A 20,545-nucleotide genomic window follows, 5' to 3' on the forward strand; every position below is an offset into this window, starting at 1 on the left:
GCCAACCGCCCCCGATCCCGCTCCCTTGTGCCACCTCAACCCCCCACCAACTCGTTGTGGGGGGTTTTTGGCCCAACTCAATTTGGCCGATAGGTCAACTAAGACCCCCGAGCAACTTCGATCGCATGTGGCAATGATACGGGGTCTCCAAAGAACATTGGGGGTAGAGCCGGATGAATAGTCTTCCACGGGGGGTATTTTTAGCATTTAATTATGTAAATTTTTTTTAGGATTTTAATTATGTAATTTTTATTTTTTAGGAGTTTAATTATGTAATTTTTATTTTTTAGGATTTTAATTATTTAATTTTTAATTTTTAGAATTTTAATTATGTAATTTTTATTTTTTTTTATAATTTGTAATAGTATTTTGGGGTAATTTTAATGCATTTTAATATTGTGGAAATGTTTTTATTTAAATTGAATAATAGAATGGTGGACCCTAGAGCTTGTCCTTGCGGATGAGCACGGATGTGGGTGTTATGCTCTTGCCTAAGGACACGGAGTAAAAGTGGGTCCGGGCCCACATCCGTGCTTGTTGGCAAGAACACGGATGTGGATGCTCTTAAATATTATTGTTAAATCAAAATAAGATATGATAAATTTAATTAGTAGTATAATTCTAAAATTAAATTCCACCACATTAAATTTAATCAAATACGAAAAAACATAAAAAAGTTAAGGGCTCAACTAGTAAAGTAGTCAGTTTAACTTAAAAACAATATACTTAGATAGAAAAACTAGAAGGACAAAATGCTATTAATTCCATAATAAAAACCGATGACATAAAACACTAATTACTTATAAAATTTTATTTGTTAGTTATTGTATTTAATTAAAATGAATGTGTTGTGCTCATTTTAACTAGTACCATGATTTAGTGATTTATAATTTTTTTATTTATATTTTTTGGTTTTAAAAATAACTATATACTCCAATTTTCAACTTTTAATTTTGTATGACCTAAAAATATAAACTCTTTATTTATTTTTTCTGTCCTCTAAACATAGAAATTTTTTATTTTCTAATTAATAAGGTAGAACCCATTTTCCACCATCACACTTTTCTTTCTTTTTGTCTTATTTTATCAATTTTGCTTTAAAACTTGTGCCGTTTCAAAAATTCATATTCAGAGGACGGAGGGAGTATTTTATTATGGAATTATGAATATTTTATTTATAATTTTAGAAATTTGGAAATAAAATAAATACTCCATCTGTTTCTGTCACATGTTACTTGCACTTTTCTCATTAAGTGTTCATGTAGTGATCTCTCGTTACACTTACAATACTAATTTAATTACACTAAAAATTAATCTCAAATTTACGATCTAAAATAAAAGGTGCAAGTAACATGAGACGGAGTGAGTCTCGGTTTGAATTATAATGCTATAAACAATATAAGAGGACCCTATTAGTATTTATGTAATTAGGATTTTAAATATGTAATTTCACCTTTTAATTAGTAATTATAAAATGTAATTATGTTTCTTTTCTTAATGATTTTCATTTTTTTAATTGACCGCATACTCAATTTTAATAGAATTTATAATAAACATATATAACAAATGATTAAATAAATAGTGTATGAGGTTAATAACAAACTATAGACGAACTACACCTAAATTACTTACAAAATACTCATTCCGTCCCGATTTAAGTGAGACATTTTTTCGTCTCCGCCTAAATGAGACATTTTTTTTTACATCCTGGCATAAATAAGATGCTTTTTTCTTTTGTTAATAATTAACTCACTTCTCTCTCCTACTTTATCTTCTCTCATATTTTATTATTTATTTATTTTTTTATTTTATTTTTATTCTTAATTTATTATCTCTTTCTTTATTTTTTTATTATTGTTATTTTACTATTAATAGTTTAATTAACTAAACACCACTATTCAAAATTTTACGTTAAAATAGATTCGTCTCAATTAGTCAGGAGGGAGTAAAGGTAAATAAACTGAATTTCCAAACATATAAGTCCAATTTTTAGCATTGATAACATGGGCTGTCACTCTATCGGACCTTTACTTTTGACCCAAGAAATATCCAAATCAATACCTTTTGCCAAACCACTCCTCCGTCTATTTAATCCAATCACAACAAGCTAGAGGTACAGAACCAATCAACTTCGACAAAGAGAAGTTTGAATTTCACAAAACAGTTAGCTCGGTTCATTGTTTGACTTCAAGCAGTTGCTCAATAGCTCCGACGGCTAAATCGCGTAGTACTTCATCGTAATACTCTCCGATCTAAAATATTGCTCTGATGCTTTGCTTGAACTGACTATTTGATTTCAATAATTTATCTGCTCCACTGTTATTGCTTATATCTGTTTGTTTAGTTATCTCATAGTTGCTGTAATTTGACTCTTGAACTAAATCGATATGGTTGTTGATTGAGGATTCCGTTATGCAACTGATGATGTGCGAGCTCGATTAGCTTCATTTCGTCGATGATCTACTGTCTATATATGCGTTAATAAAAAGAATTTTAGTCTTAATCTAGAGGCAGAAATGCTGGCTGAAATGTGATAGTAGATCCATGTCTGTTATCTAGTGGATTCATTTGTTAGTTACTAGGAGTATAATTCATCTATTTGCTGGATACAAGCAAATTTAGATCCATGCAGAAGACAATTTTGGGCTCTAGAGTTTGGTGAGATAGACACGACGATGTGTTTGATGAATTTCAATTCCATCAAGTTAATTGAAAACATCTCATACTTCCAATAGTGTCACATCTAGATGTATTTTGTTTGCTTTTCCATAGTTATTCATTATGTACTGGGTCTGTATGTAGTCTGAGAATGCACTTGACACTCTGACATAACTCATATGTTCAGCTTGATGGATATAGCACCTTTGAATTTGGTTTTCCACATGATAATATCACTACATATTGATACTTCAAGCCGAGAACATAGGTTACTAATTTTTCAGAATTGCAGGTGCTTGATCTTTGCTCTATATTAGTGCAAAAAGTAGTCCAGTCGTATGTATGAACTAACACGAAACAATATACTTTGTCTTCTGCATTTTTTGAAGATCTATTCATGATATAGAATGATTGAATTTGCTGTGTTGATGAGTATCTCAACTACTACTTGTTTTGGCTTTACTGAATGAATTACTTGTGCTGTTTGCTTCGAATCAATGTTGGTAGACAATTGCATAATCATTTACAGTGGTGTGTCCTTTTCTGAAGGTTATTAATCTAGGATGGCCTTGGTCACAACAGCTGAAGTGTGTGATACAAACCCACAGCTTATAGTGAGTGGTGAGCTCCGGGCACTCCATCCAGTTTTCCAGATTTATGGTAGGAGGCAAGTGTTCTCCGGCCCAGTTGTTACCCTCAAAGTGTTTGAAGATAATGTTTTGGTACGAGAGTTTCTTGAGGAGAAGGGCAATGGAAGGGTTCTTGTTGTTGATGGAGGTGGTAGTTTGAGATGCGCGATACTGGGTGGTAACCCAGTTGTACAAGCTCAGAATAATGGATGGGCTGGTATAATAGTCAATGGTTGCATAAGGGATGTGGATGAAATTAATGGTTGTGACATCGGGGTGAGAGCTCTGGCCTCACACCCGATGAAAGCTAATAAGAAAGGGGTCGGAGAAAAGCACGTTCCTGTAAACATTGCTGGGACCAGAATCTGTGATGGAGAGTGGATGTATGTGGACACCGATGGTATTTTGGTCTCTAAAACAGAGCTGTCGGTTTGATAACGTCTCTCTTCTGCTCAATTGGCAGGAGAGGTTCTGTGATATGTATTGTTTGATAGGAGTACTGTTTATGATTCTATTTTCTTCAGTTCATGAGGAACTTCTAATGATTGTCTGTACTGTAATATTTATGCTTGTGTTTTGGACTTGCCATTCTTGTATCCATTTATGTTGTATACTTGTATGCTATTCACTTTTCTGTATCTGATTGTTTTTTTGAGTAATCATTTCATCTCTCTATGCTATTTTCACTTGTGTCAAATCTTTGCAGCAGAAACAGAAGCAAAGTTGTGAATGAGGTTGATTTCCAAACTCACTAAACTATTTGAACTCTTGACTTCACCTTTACATATGAAAATTGTATCCATTGAATGTTTCAAAGAAAAATATGTATTGTACTCCATCTGTTCATCAATAGTGGATCACAATTTCTTTTTATCATTGTTTTCGGACATCAAATCTACTAAGAACTCGTCCGGTGTTCACTATTGCTTATAAATAGATGCCGTATTTATTCTTATTTTTTTGTTCTTTTGCTAGTATTATTTTGTCTAACAAATTGATCGCTCATCTAATTGTATTATATCGTCACTAAAATTAAAGCAATCCGAGCAAAATACATAAATATAAATTCATAGCCCAAAGTTGCACTCATTGACTAAATTAGAGGAATCCGATGCAGAGATATATTCCCAAAAGTTGCACTGTACATAACCGCAGGGTATGCTGACTGGACAGAATCCGCGAATAACATTTCCCATATTACCGCCAAAACACGTAATTCTAGCGTTAAAACTGTCGAATATTTCAGCTCTCTTTATTATTACTCACACGATGCGCACTCGCTTCCTCGCCGCAGCCGTGACGGCCGTCACTGATCTGGTTGAAACCCCAGACTTCTACCACCTGCCTCTTCCGCATCTTACTCCTCCAAAATGTTCCTCGTTTTCTGCAAATTCTGCACACTCTTTCGATGAAATCCCCTTTTTTGGAGTATCTCGCGAAATCGATAAGCTGCCGATCGACGACGCTCTCTTAATATTTTTGGCTGACGTTGTTCCTCACTTCGTCTGCGATGCAGATATTCAGAAACCTCAAATTGATAGCAACACTGAAAGATATGAGGTTAATTATATCTTTTGATAGCTGATTAGTTTTGCTCTTCCTCTATTTAGTTTTTTTGTGTGATCGTTTATGCTTATGCTTAGCTATATGTGAAAACGCTGGTGATTTGAGGTGCAATGCCAAGTGATTGACGAAGTTTACCTCTCTCTGTAGAGTTGCGAGTCCAGCTTTAGTGTTCTGGTGAAATTATACACTTCTTCAGCAATTTTTTTACAGTAATTTGATGTGAAACTTATATTGACTGAACTGTTTATCATATAATCACCATCGAACAAGGGGAATGAATTATGAAAACGTTTTTCCCGTTTTATTGTTGGTAGTGATTGTTACGACCTGGAGTCAAGTTCGCTAGACAATTGGCTTTTTTGATTATTAAATTTCGTTCCAAGTGTATCAGTCCAATCTCTGGCTGCAACACCAGTTTGACTCTCTTAATATTGTTTGCCTTCACCCTTAGTTTCTATCATTTGTGTGATTCTCTTCTTATGTTCAGCTTGAGACTCATCACATTTATATCTCTCCGCAATGTTATCAGATATTCCCCTTAGATGAGTTGGTCCTCTTCATTAGTATGGCCCATACTTAGATGTGGACATTGCTATATTCTGTCCCTTAAGAATTTGACTGCGATTCAGTTCATATATATACACATATATACAAACATATTTTTCCTCTCTGCTTTGAGTAATCATCTCTATAAAAGTGTGAAATACGAAAAAAAATTTACTGTCAAAACTTGTGGAAACTAACTCCGGAGGAGACTAAATATTTATCATGGAGAGAAATAACTAGACAGGTTGTATATTGTGATACTAATTTGGTTTTACCTCGTTGTAATTAAGGACAATGATGGACCAATTCCTGGTAATAAAGGCGGAGAGGAACCTATTGTGCGGTTTGAAATTCCAGAGATGGATATGGCCTTGCTTCCATCTGTGAGGCTTCTTTCTGATATTCATTTATTATCAATGCATTTGATTATGAATCACTTAGTACCGCTGGTCCCATATTATATATCGCACAGGATATAGAGTGCCAGGCTGCAACACATGTTTGATGATGTTACCTATGGTCAAGCTTTACTGTCCTTAAACATGTGGAGTATATAAAAAATGTTCTGAACCGTGTTGTGTTGGTGCAAATGTCTATGCCCAAAAAATTTCTTTTCTTGTGCACGTTTCTCGTTTTTCTTTGTGAATCTATATAAGCTTTATCAGCAGAATGACCGTTCGAAAATCAAATCAACAGGCGTATTGACAACCTGAAAAATGCTTTTCCGATTGCAATTGAACCTATATCTCCAGAAATATTTTATTAATTGGATGCTTGCATGCATGAGTATGCATGCATGTGTATTGCTTGTCAGGGTTTAAATCTGACAGTTCTGTGTCTGCTGCATCTGTTCTGTGCATCATTGATATTAAAACTCAGTGAGATCTCTCTATTATTCTTCCTGTATTGGCAGGAAAGTTCTGCCCATTCCCAAATCGAGCACATGGATATTTTCTCTGAGGTTCCAGATGCTGAATATACAGAGGTTAGTGCCTTAGCTTATGTTGTCATCTTTATAATATTACCCACAGATGTTTTTAAGAAATAAGAATGAATGAGTCTTTCTTTGTAAGCTTCCAGACTTTGCTCAACTTGATTAAACATGTTGTGCTACTTGATAAGCTCTTGGTGGTAATTAAAGATTATCTTCTCAAAGCACTATGTTTGTTTTGGAAGGGCCTACTGAAATGCTACCATAGATAATAAAGATAATGACATGCATAGATTCATCTAATCTTCAATGATTGTCATGGTCTTTGAAGTATCACTGTTATCCTTCTAGTTTGAATTTGTTCATACAATTTGTATTGTTAGGTAGTGCTATGCAGTCTAGATCAATCTTCTGACTGTTTAACATGCATCGCTAGAAGATAAAATCATTTCCTGTTATGTTTTAAATATCTGGTTCCCAGTATGTTCCAATTTATGTTTTCTATGAAGAATATAATTGTTCAGCTCTAAACTGAAATTTACAGGACCTGCTAAATTCTGAGTTTGTACTGCATGACCTGGCTGAGATTCAACGGTTACTTTATGTAGTTGATGACATAAGTATAGAAAACTTAACAGAGCAAAAGGCTGATATGCTGGAAGATGCTGATTCTGTTCAAGGAAAACATCATTCTTATAACATCAAATTTCCTGAATTTGAAGTGGATATGGAAAGCCTGGGTGTTATTGGAAGAACACTTATGATGGAAGAAGTTTTGAGTTTTGAAAATATTGAAAAGAGGCAGGTGATGCAAGAAGATAATAACAAAGAGCTTTTGGTTTCTATGGAGTCTGACTTGATAAACTATATGTTCCATCATTCTGAAAAACTAAATTGCCTTGAAGGAACAAATTTGTCATCAGAAGTGGACTGCATAAGAATTATTGAACTGTCACATAACCAGCAGTACCCAATGCTCTGTGGGAAAGCAGATGGATTTTCAATTTGGTCAGAGGAGCCAACTCCATTTGATGAGTTTATGTTTATTGATTTGGATCTGTATAGTTTCTGCGAGGTGCTTTCAGATTCGGCAAAGGAGATTGAGTATGAAACATGTGAACACATGTTTGGAGAAGCCATGAACTTTAAAAGTTTTAGCCAATTGGTTGTTTGCCATGAGCTTACTCTTCTGGATGGCACTTTTAAATCTCTGCCGGTGCCTATTATTTCAGATCATGAAAATTCTAGCTCACTATGTACACTGATTGAGAATTTATTGGCCCAGTCTGATTGGCAGTGTTCATCTGCATCTGATGATCTATATCTAGATTGGGATTTTCTTGGAGAAAGCGATTGTGAATCAGCGAAATATTCTTCATGTTGGAAATTGTTGGGGGAGATAGACACTTACAGCATTGACATTGATATGTGCTCAAATGATAGTGGAATAGTGATTTTGAATTTTATTCTATCAGAAGGCCATTCTAGGAAACCAAACCCAGAAAAGGACACAGAAGTTTTAGACTTGTCTTGTTCTGATGTCTCTATACCTCATTCCTCTGGTAAAGTAGAGTTAAGTAGCTTGAAGAATCGAGGCGATGGAAAACGAAAAAAAGATGATATCTTATTGAAAATTGGTGTTGAGAAGATTCAATTGTTTGGTGAATCAATGACAAGTGATCTTGAATTTTTCCTCAACCCCCGTAACTATGTTCTAGGAAAAGAAAATATACCTGCAGATAAGCCAGTTACCAAAACTTTGAGTCAAGGGTGTATGTTCAGTGGTGACTCTGCCACTGCTAGTTCTACCACTTTTGTACAGCAGAGCTTGAATGTAGAGGAACATGAGGTAAGTTCGTCAAATAATATATGACTATCATTGATTATTTGGGATTGGAAAAATTCCCAGGAACTTATTTACTGATCTCACTTGGTGGATTCTTAAAATCTAGTGATAAAACCCATCATCTTGTTGAGTTTTAAAATTTTTAATGAAATGTAATTATATTACTATGTCTTATAGTTGGTTTTGTCCTAATTGCACAACCTTTTCAAGGTTTTCATTTTGTGCATCTTTAAGTTTGAACTATTCAAATAGCTGAAGTACAAGTCATGTTACAAATTTACAATGATTTGAATGAATTGAGATTTTCTACTGATGTATTGTTTCAAATAACATTTATTTTAGTGGGTGTTTGGCATTACTATCATAATTTCAGTGGTCATCTTTTGATCGTTAAACAATTCACTCACTATAAAGACTTTGTTCTCTTTGTTGTTTTACTGTTGTTCTTATTGGAACACTATACCAGGAAAGAGACTTGGGTTTGGCATCAGCTCCGGAGGGGTGCAAACTGAAGTTGGAAGAGCTATTAAATGCTGTACCTGTCAAGAAAACCTATGGAAATGAACCCATGGAAGCTGTAAATGATGCTGAAGTCAGCAATATGATACCTGTTCGATCCATGTCAGTGGGTTCAGAATCAAAGCAAAGTCTTTCTTGCATGCCTTTTGGCCCCAATGCAGTTATAATAGTGAACACCAGAAATTTCAACGAAGAAATGGTAATTTCCAGGAGAACCACATACCAGAGGATTCTTGAAATCGAACAAGAAGGAGCACAAGTTGTAGAACGCGATATAGGTCTTCCAGTTGACGTAATTGTAAGTTCTGCAGTTTGTCTCACGTGGTATGACTGCAAAAATATTGGAAAGAAAGCTTCAGCGCCAGACGAGGGCTTTTCAAGCTTACCCTTATGCATTGAAAGTGTTGCAGCGAGTATTTTGACATCCTTGAGTTTTGCTTTCAGTTGCTGCATCCTGGTAATTACAACTGAAAATTTTAAGATTATAATTAAAAGATATTTGTTGGTGCCTTTTCTTTTTTATTCTGATTCTTCAGTCATTTATATACCTCCTTTGGAGGTGAGTATGCGGTGTAAAGGTGAATATTATGTATTAGGCGGGAATCACTTTCTTATAGCGTGCTTTATGCAGTTCAAACTCAGTCATATTGATAAAATACAAATGCGAAAAATTATAAACATCAACAAATCAACTTCATTATTCTACATTCATCATCAGTAAAGAATGTTGCTCATTCATCTTATTATAATCATTTGAAGTTTGCTTACTCTGTTTGACAAACTCCAAAAAAGTATTTGTCATTACCATCATTGCTATGATTTTGGACTTAAAATGTTTTTGGATGAAATATTACATGATTGTTGGAACAGAAGGGTAGAAATGCAGCGTTCTGGAATCAGCATTTGCCTTACTGCACTTTTTCCTGATTAGATCTGGCCAAACCTTCACCAAGACTCTCAGTACTTTTGTATGTCCATGAATGGGTGCTTCATTTAAATCATTGCAGATATTTGAAGGAGAAAGCAATTTTCTTGGAAGCATTATGGAATCATCAGACGAACTCTATGCAGCAGCAGCAAGCTTAGGAGTTGATATACAGCTCTTTTGCTCGTATTCACATGAGATGACTGAAGAAATTATATTGTCCTGCATCAAAGCTGCGGCAAAGTTGAGAATGAGTCTCTATCCTAAAATGCCCGACTCAGAAAGCCTGGCAGAATCTTTTCTTACTGCTTTTCCTTCTATTAATCCTCTCTCAGCTCATGCGATATTGTCTTCAGATATTCGACTTGGGAACCTTTTCGAACTGTCAAATGGGTCCAAAATGGGCGCTCTTCAGAAATATCATATTCCTGATGAAAGCATAGCTTTGCTTAGTGTAGCAAGCAAATACGGAGAGCGGGAAGATTCTAAATCAGGAATGACAGATTGTTCCTCCTCACTATCACTTCCAGACTCAGGAAATGCTCGAGTTAAAAGTTCATCTGAGAGGAAGAAACCTAAATACACACACAACCTAAATGCTGATCAGCCTTTAAATGACTTGTTTGCTGTGGATCTAGGAAAATCACTTCCTGATTTTGAACTTGATCTCCCTAAAGTATCAGTATCGGGTGATTCCTGGCTGTCAAGAAGGGCTGAGATATCTAAAGCGGAGGAGTTCAGTTTATCTTACAATGATGAATCACTGTTTCATAGTCAGGATATTGATCTTGATGTGATGAGGTCTTATGCTGCTGGCATGATGGAGTCTGTTGATAAGTCAAGCCTTTATGACTTTCCGTTGCCAAAAGGTCTTCAAATATCCGATGAGAGTGAGAATGCCTGGGTGCCTCCAATTGAAATAGATTGCTGTCCAAGTTGGAGATCAACCACCACAATAAACAATGACTTGAGCAGACGAAGTGTGAAGCTAAATGGGATTCGGCAGGGTGATTCTACTGGTGAAGTTATCAATTTAGAGGATAGTGCAGCATTTGGAAAAGATTTCTTTATTGCAACCACCAGTAGCTTTTCACCTACTCTGCTTGACAATGAGAACGAATATTCTGCAAGAAACTCTGGAATGAATAAACGGTCTTCCAGCGCAATCAATCTTCCCAAATTTACTAATCCTACTGAGTTGCAGTCTGGCTCTGGTGCTTGGCTTTCTAAAAATAATAAGAGACATATCTTGAGTGATGAAATCAGACCAAATGATATCGTTAACAGAAACAATACTTCTATGAAACAAAAAGAGCTGGAAAAGGATATGATGAAAAGAAATTCACAAAATCCCTACAAGTATTTTCAAGAAAAGGGAAGTTTTGACAGCACACCATTCTCAAATGCTCTTCACTCCACTCAGCCTCAAGGATCACCCTGGACTATTGAATTCCTTAACAGAGTAAGGGAAAAGAGTAGAATGCATAAGCAATCTGTTTCATATGACTTACCCTCTCCATATCTTCGTTCCTCTGGGAACATATCCAAAGCTACTAAAAGAAGAAGTCCCTCAATTCTTGAATTCTACAAGTATGAAGGGGGTGGTACCCCACAGAAAATAGTTCAAGAGAAGAGACTGAAGAGATTTTCACAAGCAGTAAACTCATTGAAGACTAAGAAGGCTTCTGCTTCAGGTCCTTCGTCAACTCCAGCTGATAAGAAAGCAAGACGGGTATACTAATGAAATCCTTTGTACTAGTTTTGATTAATTTCTTTTGCATCTTAATTCGTTTGATTAACTGCAGACACTATCTTTCTCGACATATGGAAGTGCTGGGCAAAGTAAGCTCATTTGGATGGATAATGATTACCAACCCACACAAAAGAAACCCATAGCATCAAGTATGGTCTCTGTAGATTTTATAAAAAACTGAAGGGTCTGTTGACTGTAATGTTGATTCTGGTGATGTTGCAGCTAGATGACGACTTGAGTATACTTGCTATCAGTGTTAGGAATTGGGATCACATATATTTTCTTTCATTATGAGAGCAGGAGTATAAGTATGACAGATGTTCTGTAAATGTAGTATCAGAAGAATTTAAAGAATGAACTAAGGATTCTGTTAGCATATCAACAGCTGGCTTCCAGTGCCCTCTAAGGAAGAAAGAAGGAAGAATAAAGCAACAAACTAGAGCCTAAGAAGATAAATAAAATAAGGAATTAGTTAAGGGAAATTATAACTGACTACGAATTAGATGAGCTGTGAAGACAGTTATCCACAAATTAGATAGAATAAATATCAATGTTGTCACTCTTTTTATGCTATCTGAGCTGAATGTGAATGAAACCTGTCCGGTGAGAGCTTGGTTTAACCTTGAGTAATTTGTGGGTATTCTTTGTTCTTAGTGTGAGTTTTCTTTGAGATTTTCAATCTCTATGAATTGGATCAAGAGTCTCTAATCCTTGGTGACGGCGGAGAAGATACAACCATTTGAATGGGAGGGGAGGCAGGAATTGAATTCCATGATCTAGACCGGAAGTACGGGGCAAGCGACAACAATAGGAGGCTCAATTTGAAAAAATTGGTTCAGTTACTTCAACGTATTAGCTTTGCTGAATCAGGGGAAAACTGCGGAACGGTGGACGTGGAATCCAGCCGTGGATCACAGAAGTAGAAGATGAGGATCCACTTGCCAATCTAATGAATCTCAAACAGGTATCAACTCTTCAAACTTTTTAAAACCCCTTCTTGTCGACAAAATGGTGTCCCGACTCTTCTATAAATGAGTGGTAACCCTCTCTCCTTATAAGACCTTTTAAGGGGGTGAGTGACCCATTTTCTAACATAACTTATATTAACGCTTTTGCCGAGTTATATCCTAGGGCTGGAACTTAAGAAGATCAAGCACAACGTTTGTTCTTGTCTGGCTTAGTAGATGATTTGCAGACACTGGTCCGGATGTTTAAACCAACTACCCTAGCCAATGCATACGCCCCTTCAAAGCTCCAACAGTTCACATTGACCTGCGTATTACCTGGATTTTATGAGAGTGATGTGCGGCCTAGAGAGACAGTGGTTGAAGATTTAGATTCTTCCATGGAGATAACACAGAAGTGTCTATGGTGGAAGCAGAACCAGATATTGGGCATGATAAGTGGCTGAATGAAGCTCTAGAGGAATCCATTGCAGAATCCTTCCTTCACCAAGGTTTTATCAATTATTGATACATCTGCAGACACCTTTGCCTCAAGACCTTGGCAAGCTCCCGGAACTGCATGGAAGGGGATTGCATATTCAGCTACAAAGTTTGCTGATACGTGGATCATAGTTGACAAGAACTGCAATGGTCGTGGAGATGAAAATCTCTTATTTGGATTAATTTCAATTGATAGGTGCTTCTGTATTGATGGATGTCCAGAACAGTTGGCGAAAATCGGCATGTTGCAGGAGAAGGTTGGCCAAGATGACATCAAGATAAGTTCCCTATATTCAGTCATTGATGGAGTTGAACACTTGTTTTGTTCTAATTTACAGCCCGAGCCCTTGTAAGGTTTTGGTCCTTATAAGATTTTGAACCCAATCAAGACCATGGCTTACAAGCTCCCTCCACCATCTGACGCACAAATGGCTTTTAATACTGCTCCTTGTCCTTTTTATATCAAGATGGTCTCCATTAGTTCTACTTCTTTCTATCTGGGTTTCTCCATAATTATCGTATACGGAGCTTATAATAGTCCCTATACATGATTTCTTTTCCTTTTTTGGTTTGTTAAATTTATGTATTGCTTCACATCAAGACTGGCATATGGACAAGTTGAACTGCTAATTTGTGTAATATTTACAAGGATCCTCCACTATGCAAAAAATGACAGTGCAATTTTATAACGAAAAAATAACAATACTGAAGAACTTGTTCATATTGCTTTTGGTTCTGAAGGATAAGAAACCAACCAACAAATTGGGTCACATGTGATGGAAATTGTTGATTTGCATATCATATGTTCTGTGCCTAAATGCTAATGTGATTGGGTTTCAACGCTATCGCAGTAAACTAGTTTTTCTTTCCATTTTTTATATTACGGAGGGCCATAACAAGTTGTTGTCGTTCACCTTCTACCTCTGCAAATCTGAGACTTATTTCTGAATATCTGTCATGCATCTCCTTCAACTCTTCCTCCATGCTTTTGTTTCTCTCTTTCAAGGATGCTACTTCACCCACCAAGCTGGAGACATCACATCCACCATTGGATTGACCACTAATTTGCAATGGAATAGTTTCCTGTTGTCAAGGTAAGCACTTGTCAGTACAATCAGATATATGGATGTAACAAAGAAGAGACGATGTCCTGTGTTTCTTTCCAAACTTGTGGTGATTGGCATATCTGATTGAACATGCTATTTTCCTTTCCACTTGTGCAACACTGGTATTTCTTGTTAGCTATCCTTTTTATTTTATTAGGTAGCTCATAGATGCCATGCTATGCCTAGGATAGTTAAATTGAAGTTCTTCTGTTTCCTAAAAACATTACTTTTTTCTGCTGTTTGTGTTCATATCAAGCTGTTCTAATTGTTCTGAAAAAGAGTATGTTGGTTTTACCTGATATTTTCTGACTTCTGTGGTGCTACATTTAAGATTCTGTTCCTTCGCTGGAGAATTTACAGAAATTTGAAGTTTCGCTTTCTCCAGTTCCTGTCGAAACAACCACTGTCAGTACTCCGACTGTGAGAGACAAAATAAGTACTGCGTATTCATCTTTGTTGAAGGATTTCAAGGAAGGAGAATGTTGTAGTACATTACAGAAGCTATTTCATGCCTTTCTAGCAATTTTGATCCATACCAATACTATTCCAAGAATTATTGAGACACAACATATATTGTTAGAGGATAATACAAATACAAGTTGACAAACATATCACATTCTTAACTGAGTTTTTAAAAAGATGTGCAAGAGCTTCAAAGTCATTCGAGTTGAGCAAGCTAATGTTACTGTGGAGTAGTTTTAGAGCATATCAAGAAAAGCATTTGATGTTATTTCACTCTTTCTACTCCGTACATAATTTTATTGTCCTTGAAATATAAGCGACTACATACCTTTTCCTTTTTGCAGAGGTTGCCTTGTAATTTTAACATCTCTATCTTCAGGCTTTCTTTCTCCTGTTCTAGTTCTAGTAGATGACTTTTGGCTTCGTTATTTGTGATTCTCAGCTTCTTCATTTGTAATAGCAAGTTATCTTCTTTGGTTTTCTTCTGCTCTATTTGAGACTTCATGGAGACATTTTCATGCTTAAATCTTTCTGCTTCCTTCCTCACCGAATCTAGTTGTCTCTCCAGATTTTCCTTTTCTGATTGCCATCTCTGGAGTGTTTCTGATTCTCTAGTAGTTTTCTGATAGGATTTACCTCCAGAAATTGATTCATTTTGTTCTGAATGCTCTCTGATTGTTCTTTCATGTTTTTCTTTAATGATTTGAAGTTCTTCTTTGGCTTTCTGGAGCAATCCTTCTAAATCTTCATTTTTTTGAAGCAGATCATTAGCTTCTGCAACTGCTTTCTGGGCTAGTTTTTCATTCTCCTCAACTTTTAGTGACATCTCAGCAGAAATACGTTTAAAGTCCTCCTGGAGTCGCTCAGTCGCCGCTGCATTGCTCAACCTCATTTTCCTTAAGGCATCTTCAGCTTGTATGGCCCTCTGCTCCTGCTCTACTTTCAACTCAGTTACTGCTTCCAAATCTTCCTGAAATATTTGCGCCTGCATATCCAATTCTTTTTGCAGGTTCTCAACTTGAAACTCAATCTCATCAATGATATTCAGGGACTCTGAGTATTGACGCGCCTGCCTTTTGTTTTCCACTTCCAAGTTTACTATCTGGAGTTTGAGTTTATTCTCTACAGCCAAGAATTCTGTACAACTTTGCTCAAGTTCCATCTTTTCCGTAACGCTTTGTTCGAACTTGGAGCGTATAGCCTTGTTTTCTGCCTCTAAACTATCGTAATCCTCAGTAAGCCTCTCAACTTGTACTTTTATCTCTGAATTCTCTTTCTTGAGAGCTTCTATTTCTGTATGGAGACTCCCAATTTTCTGCTTCAATATTTCAACATCTTCAACATGTCCGTGCTTCCTCTCCAGGTCTTCTAGTTCATTACTTCTCATTCTAGGTAATGCTGCAATACCCTCTGCACCATAGTGGAGGGCCTTAATTTTGCTTGAAAGTCGAGATATTTCTTCATTTTTCTGATCCAATTTTTTGGTAAGATCTCTCATAGCAAGAACGAATTCAGAATTAGAATCTTCTGTCTCCTGTAGATGTAACTTCAACTTTTTGTTTAGATGTTTCTCATGTTGAAGCTCTTGCTTCACCTTTTCAAGCAACACATTCATATTTTCAGTCTCTTTTGGAGTATGACTTGAAAATGCATCCTCACGTGCTGAGACCTTGAGTCGCTCACATTCTCCTTTAAGAGTGTCTCTTTCCTCCTTTAGGCAATCAATTTGCTCCGATAATTGCTGTCCTCTCTTGGTTTCTTTCATGATTTGCTTACGAAGAGCCTGCACTTCTAAATCTGAAAGTTCCGCCTTCCTCTCCAACACTTTCATTTGATTTGCCAGTGAAGTCCCTTTCACTCCATCTCTTGATTCAGCATCATTATAATCTGATTCTGCATCTCCAAAGCTTCCATGTTGTCCATTGTGCATGGATGCTGCTTCACTCAAATCATCACTCTGTTGGGGGGGGAGAAAATGGAAGGAGTCTTTATTGAATAATGCAAATCTCAACATACTTCAGTTCCATTACTTTTAGATGCAAGTAAAACAAAGAAGTTTACTTAGAGACCTTACTTCAGGAGATTTTGGGGTTCTCTTTCCAAAGACAGCAGCATCCATATTCGTCTCACATGATTCCTCCACTGGGGTCTCACTATCCTCATCATATCTGAGAAATTTCATCACATAAATGCTTTTCTGTTACTTAAACTTCTGAAGACCTTATTCATCAAAGTTATAACATAGAATACAATGATCACTGTTGCTACTACTTCACCTTGAATCAGGGCATCCGTTCATGTTCTGAACTGTGACCTGAATTGTAAAATTGATGTCAGGGCTATCAACCAAGTTTATTTTAGCCAGAAATGATTAATGCTGTGCAAGGGAGGGACTAACGTGCAACACTGCACCCGATTTAGAAGTCTGTAGAGGGAGAGTTAAATTCACTGGTTTGTAGGCATCTGCTAGATCTGCAAAATCAATTGAGACTTCTCCGAGAAAGCCCGATTTTGAGGACCCCTGTAAGTACCCCCAAAACATACTGTCACTTTTTGTTTGCTTTTTACAAAAACTGCCATTTTTATACAGAAATTTTGAATTGTGGTATTGAGTGAAGATGGAGAAGAGTGCCACTTACTGTTGATACAATCACATAGTAGAACTTTTCTCTGATTCTCCCTGATTTAACCTCCTTGATCAGCTTTACAGTTTCGTATACAGGATTTTCCCAGGTGCAGGTTCCTTCAACAATTGGTGATTTTGATAATCTGACTGTAGGCTTTCCTACATCTACTGGAACCAGAGAAACAATGAGGCTTTTTGATTTGAGCTGCGGCACCTGCCATAATTTCAATACATAAGCCAAATCATCGGTGAGATATGTTAAGATTCAAAAATCTTGAATTCAGCAGTAATATCTTTAGTATCATCATGTCCTTGATCTATGATAGATGTTTTAGCATTGGAGGCATTTAACCGCAAGCACAAGGGGTTTCAAACTCATATATTTCTATCTTTGTGCAGAGAGGAATGAGGGCAGAATCAACATTGTTCAAGATTTCTCCGAAATATAAATCTTGTAAGTTACTTTAAGTTTGATAGACAGCACTTGTTTTTGGCATAAACAATGTTGACTTGACATACCTGTGTTGCCTGAAACTGCATCTTGAAGACTGCTTTGATCTTTTTCTCGCTTCGCTTGAACATTTTTCCTGGTTATTGTGCATCAAAATTCGTCGGCTCTTTGTGAGGGAAGAAGAGCTGCAGTCTTTATTTAGGTGCCAGTTAAGAGTCTATAAATGATTCGGTGGTTAGATAAAATACTAAAATTAGATTTTATATCACTGGCTGCTATATCACTGTATCTATATGACTATTGCTAAAATTTATATTTTCAAGAGCCCTTTTCTTATACTGCACATAAGATACTCCCTCAATCCTCTTTGAGACTCATATTTCTTTTTGGGACATCCTATTTTAAATAAATCACTTTTTTTTTGGCAAATCCGAAGTATGGTTCAATTACTTTCTCAGTTTTTGGCAAATATAATTCAATTAATTCATACTACTATTTCTTTTTTGACATTCTACATTAAATGAATCATTTTCTCACTCTCATTTTTTGACAAATATAATTCAATTACTCTCATCTACTTTATTGTATGTTTGACTCCTCTGCCTTATTCTCTTTCCACTTAATTTATAAACACTATTTTCTTAAATCTCATGGGAAAAAAATGCAAATGGACAAACAGTCTGCTTAATCACTGTATCTATATGAATATGTAACTGTTAATCAGTGGCTGTCATAAATCAGGAGATCTGAATGAGTTAATTAGTAGTAGGGGAGTACTTTTTTTTCCTACTTTCGGGGTTAATGGACTAATCATATTCACGTGAGTTAACATAGGGAGACTTGATATTGCGAATCTTCTATAGTTTTGGAGTATTAATTTATGATTTTTCCCATATAGATATGATTAGATGAAATTAAAAAATAGAATGGGGGATCCAAGTCAGTTGCAGCTTTACTTGATGCAAATTATGCGAGTCTTGTGTCGCTGTCTTTGTAGTTCCTTTTACTAATAGCTTGCTTAATGCTCTGCTCATTTCTTTTTCTTTTTCTTTTTCTTTTTCTTTTTCTTTTGGAGATACAAAATCCAACAACCATCATATTTGCATTCAATTTACTCTCTGTATACGTGCCGTGAAATAAATGATGGTATTGATTTTTGGTTCTCCAATAGTACAATCATCGTTGGCAAATTTGCTTGCTTGGTAATACTCACAATCGGTGACGGTTACACGTGTTATTTTTTGGCTTGTTTCTAATCGTAGCAGAATTATCCAGATGTAGCTTCTATCTGCCTGATTGTGAGGGTGCGGAGAGGTAAGAATTGAAGTTCTTGATAACGAATATCCATAGAAAGATAATCTTGTGGTCTAGACTATTTAATCAATCATGCAATAACAATAAACCATTAGCTACTAGTATATTTGATTTAATTGAGATGGGTATGTGTCGGATTGCTATTAGGTGTATTTGTACACGAGAGAGAAGCCGTTTGTCATTTGATGAATCCGCGAATTTTTGATGGTGATGAATGCAGGAAGATGCAGATCACGACACAGAGATTTTACGTGGTTCGATTTACTGAGGTAAATCTACGTCCACGGGAAGAAATGAGGGCAGAGTTGTATTGCTTGATCTGTTTTCTTACAGCTTACAATACAGACTTGCTATTTTGTATTTGATCTCTAGAAAGCGAGAGAGTCTAACCCTATCTATCTGATCTAGGTTCTATTTATACAAAGGACCAAGATCGTGGCATGCAGCATCATTTACTAGGTAGTGGATGTCGTGGAGATCGTGGCGATCTTGCATGGGTCCACTATCCTGCATGAGTTAATGACTGCTTGACACCACTAAATAGATCGTGGGTGTAGTGGAGGTGGAAATCCTGCATGAGTCCACTATCTCCTAGTTCGGTCGAATACTGAGACCGAACTGCTGAATTATTGCCGAGCAGCTTTTGCCGATCTGAGAGTAGAGCTTGATGCCGACCTGAGAGCAGAGTTTGATTGGTTGGCTTTTACCGAGCTGTAGGCTGGGGCCGAACTCTTTGGTTGTGCCGAACTGAACTCTTTAGTCATGCCGGACTGATACTCTTTAGTCATGCCGAACTGATACTCTTTCTTGGGCTTTAGGCTGATGGGCTTTACTGCTGTTGGGCTTGTTTAGTACGTACTCCATCACTACCCCCCCCGGAAAGCGAAGTGAATTACTTCGGCATTCTGGATAAAGGTACGGGGTAAGTTGATGTTTGTCCTCGGTCTTATGAAGTGAACTCTTCTTTGACCGGACTCGTCTTTGGTCTAATGAAATAAACATCTTTGACCGGACTCGTCTTTGGTCTGATGAAATAAACATCTTTGACCGGACTCGTCTTTGGGCTGATGAAATGAACATCTTTGACCGGACTCGTCTTTGGTCTGATGAAATAAACATCTTTGACCGGACTCGTCTTTGGTCTGATGAAATAAACATCTTTGACCGGACTCGTCTTTGGGTTGATGAAATAAACATCTTTGACCGGACTCGTCTTTGGTCTGATGAAATAAACATCTTTGACCGGACTAAGCTTGTGTCCTAATTTGGCGAGTTTTATCGCTCGGATCGGACTTTCCGTTGTCCTAATTTGGGGATCGGACTTTCCCTTGTCCTAATTCGGCGAGTTTTATCGCGTGGATCGGACTTTCCCTTGTCCTAATTCAGGCAAGTTTTATCGCGAGAATCGGACTTTCGTTGCAGTTCGTTTCAGACGAAGTGCTTGATTCTTAAGCTGAATTGCGGTCTTGTATCCTCTTTAGAAGCTTGGACTTCACAATCGTTGGCTTATTGCAGCTCGTTTCAGACGAACTGCTTATTTAAGCTGAATTGTGGTCTTGTATCCTCTTTAGAAGCTTTGACTTCACAATCGTTGGCTTATTGCAGCTCGTTTCAGACGAACTGCTTGTTTAAGCTGAATTGTGGTCTTGTATCCTCTTTAGAAGCTTTGACTCACAATCGTTGGCTTATTGCAGCTCGTTTCAGACGAACTGCTTGTTTAAGCTGAATTGTGGTCTTGTATCTTCTGTAGAAGCTTTGACTCACAATC

General features: G+C 36.7%; 3 protein-coding genes and 1 long non-coding RNA gene across 11 annotated transcripts; 3 read left to right on the forward strand and 1 right to left on the reverse strand.

The window, feature by feature from the left end:
• The first annotated feature begins 2,035 nt into the window (after nucleotides 1–2,035).
• On the forward strand, nucleotides 2,036–3,946 carry LOC121783090 (putative 4-hydroxy-4-methyl-2-oxoglutarate aldolase 2). Its single transcript, XM_042181143.1, has 2 exons — nucleotides 2,036–2,237; nucleotides 3,208–3,946. The coding sequence occupies exon 2, from the start codon at nucleotides 3,222–3,224 to the stop codon at nucleotides 3,720–3,722; it is 501 nt and encodes a 166-aa protein (XP_042037077.1). The 5' UTR covers nucleotides 2,036–2,237; nucleotides 3,208–3,221; the 3' UTR covers nucleotides 3,723–3,946.
• Nucleotides 3,947–4,461: 515 nt separating this feature from the next.
• On the forward strand, nucleotides 4,462–13,469 carry LOC121782623 (protein SHORTAGE IN CHIASMATA 1-like). Of its 4 annotated transcripts, XM_042180547.1 has the most exons (8): nucleotides 4,462–4,847; nucleotides 5,690–5,782; nucleotides 6,313–6,384; nucleotides 6,875–8,179; nucleotides 8,643–9,152; nucleotides 9,703–11,352; nucleotides 11,426–11,522; nucleotides 12,028–13,469. In XM_042180547.1, the coding sequence occupies exons 1-8, from the start codon at nucleotides 4,557–4,559 to the stop codon at nucleotides 12,030–12,032; spliced, it is 4,023 nt and encodes a 1,340-aa protein (XP_042036481.1). In that variant the 5' UTR covers nucleotides 4,462–4,556; the 3' UTR covers nucleotides 12,033–13,469. The 4 variants fall into 4 exon arrangements, with proteins under 4 accessions (XP_042036481.1, XP_042036482.1, XP_042036480.1 ...); XM_042180548.1 differs by lacking the exon at nucleotides 11,426–11,522; XM_042180546.1 differs by lacking the exon at nucleotides 12,028–13,469 and having other exon boundaries at nucleotides 11,426–11,755.
• A 50-nt stretch (nucleotides 13,470–13,519) lies between these two features.
• On the reverse strand, nucleotides 13,520–17,672 carry LOC121782624 (flagellar attachment zone protein 1-like). The gene is made up of 8 exons (XM_042180550.1): nucleotides 17,532–17,672; nucleotides 17,026–17,226; nucleotides 16,785–16,907; nucleotides 16,663–16,700; nucleotides 16,461–16,554; nucleotides 14,715–16,343; nucleotides 14,220–14,312; nucleotides 13,520–13,901 (listed from the first exon to the last, which is right to left on the reverse strand). The coding sequence occupies exons 1-8, from the start codon at nucleotides 17,592–17,594 to the stop codon at nucleotides 13,674–13,676; spliced, it is 2,469 nt and encodes an 822-aa protein (XP_042036484.1). The 5' UTR covers nucleotides 17,595–17,672; the 3' UTR covers nucleotides 13,520–13,673.
• On the forward strand, nucleotides 13,775–18,965 carry LOC121782626. Of its 5 annotated transcripts, none has more exons than XR_006046443.1 (9): nucleotides 13,775–13,912; nucleotides 15,150–15,301; nucleotides 15,396–15,621; nucleotides 15,750–15,870; nucleotides 16,724–16,909; nucleotides 17,109–17,260; nucleotides 17,412–17,466; nucleotides 18,729–18,777; nucleotides 18,925–18,965. It is a non-coding gene; the product is annotated as an uncharacterized LOC121782626 (long non-coding RNA). The 5 variants fall into 5 exon arrangements; XR_006046444.1 differs by having other exon boundaries at nucleotides 18,726–18,777; nucleotides 18,925–18,954; XR_006046442.1 differs by lacking the exon at nucleotides 18,925–18,965 and having other exon boundaries at nucleotides 18,729–18,861.
• The last annotated feature ends 1,580 nt before the right edge of the window (nucleotides 18,966–20,545 follow it).

The sequence above is a fragment of the Salvia splendens genome, chromosome 20, assembly GCF_004379255.2.
Source record: "Salvia splendens isolate huo1 chromosome 20, SspV2, whole genome shotgun sequence".
NCBI classification, from domain to species: Eukaryota; Viridiplantae; Streptophyta; class Magnoliopsida; order Lamiales; family Lamiaceae; genus Salvia; species Salvia splendens.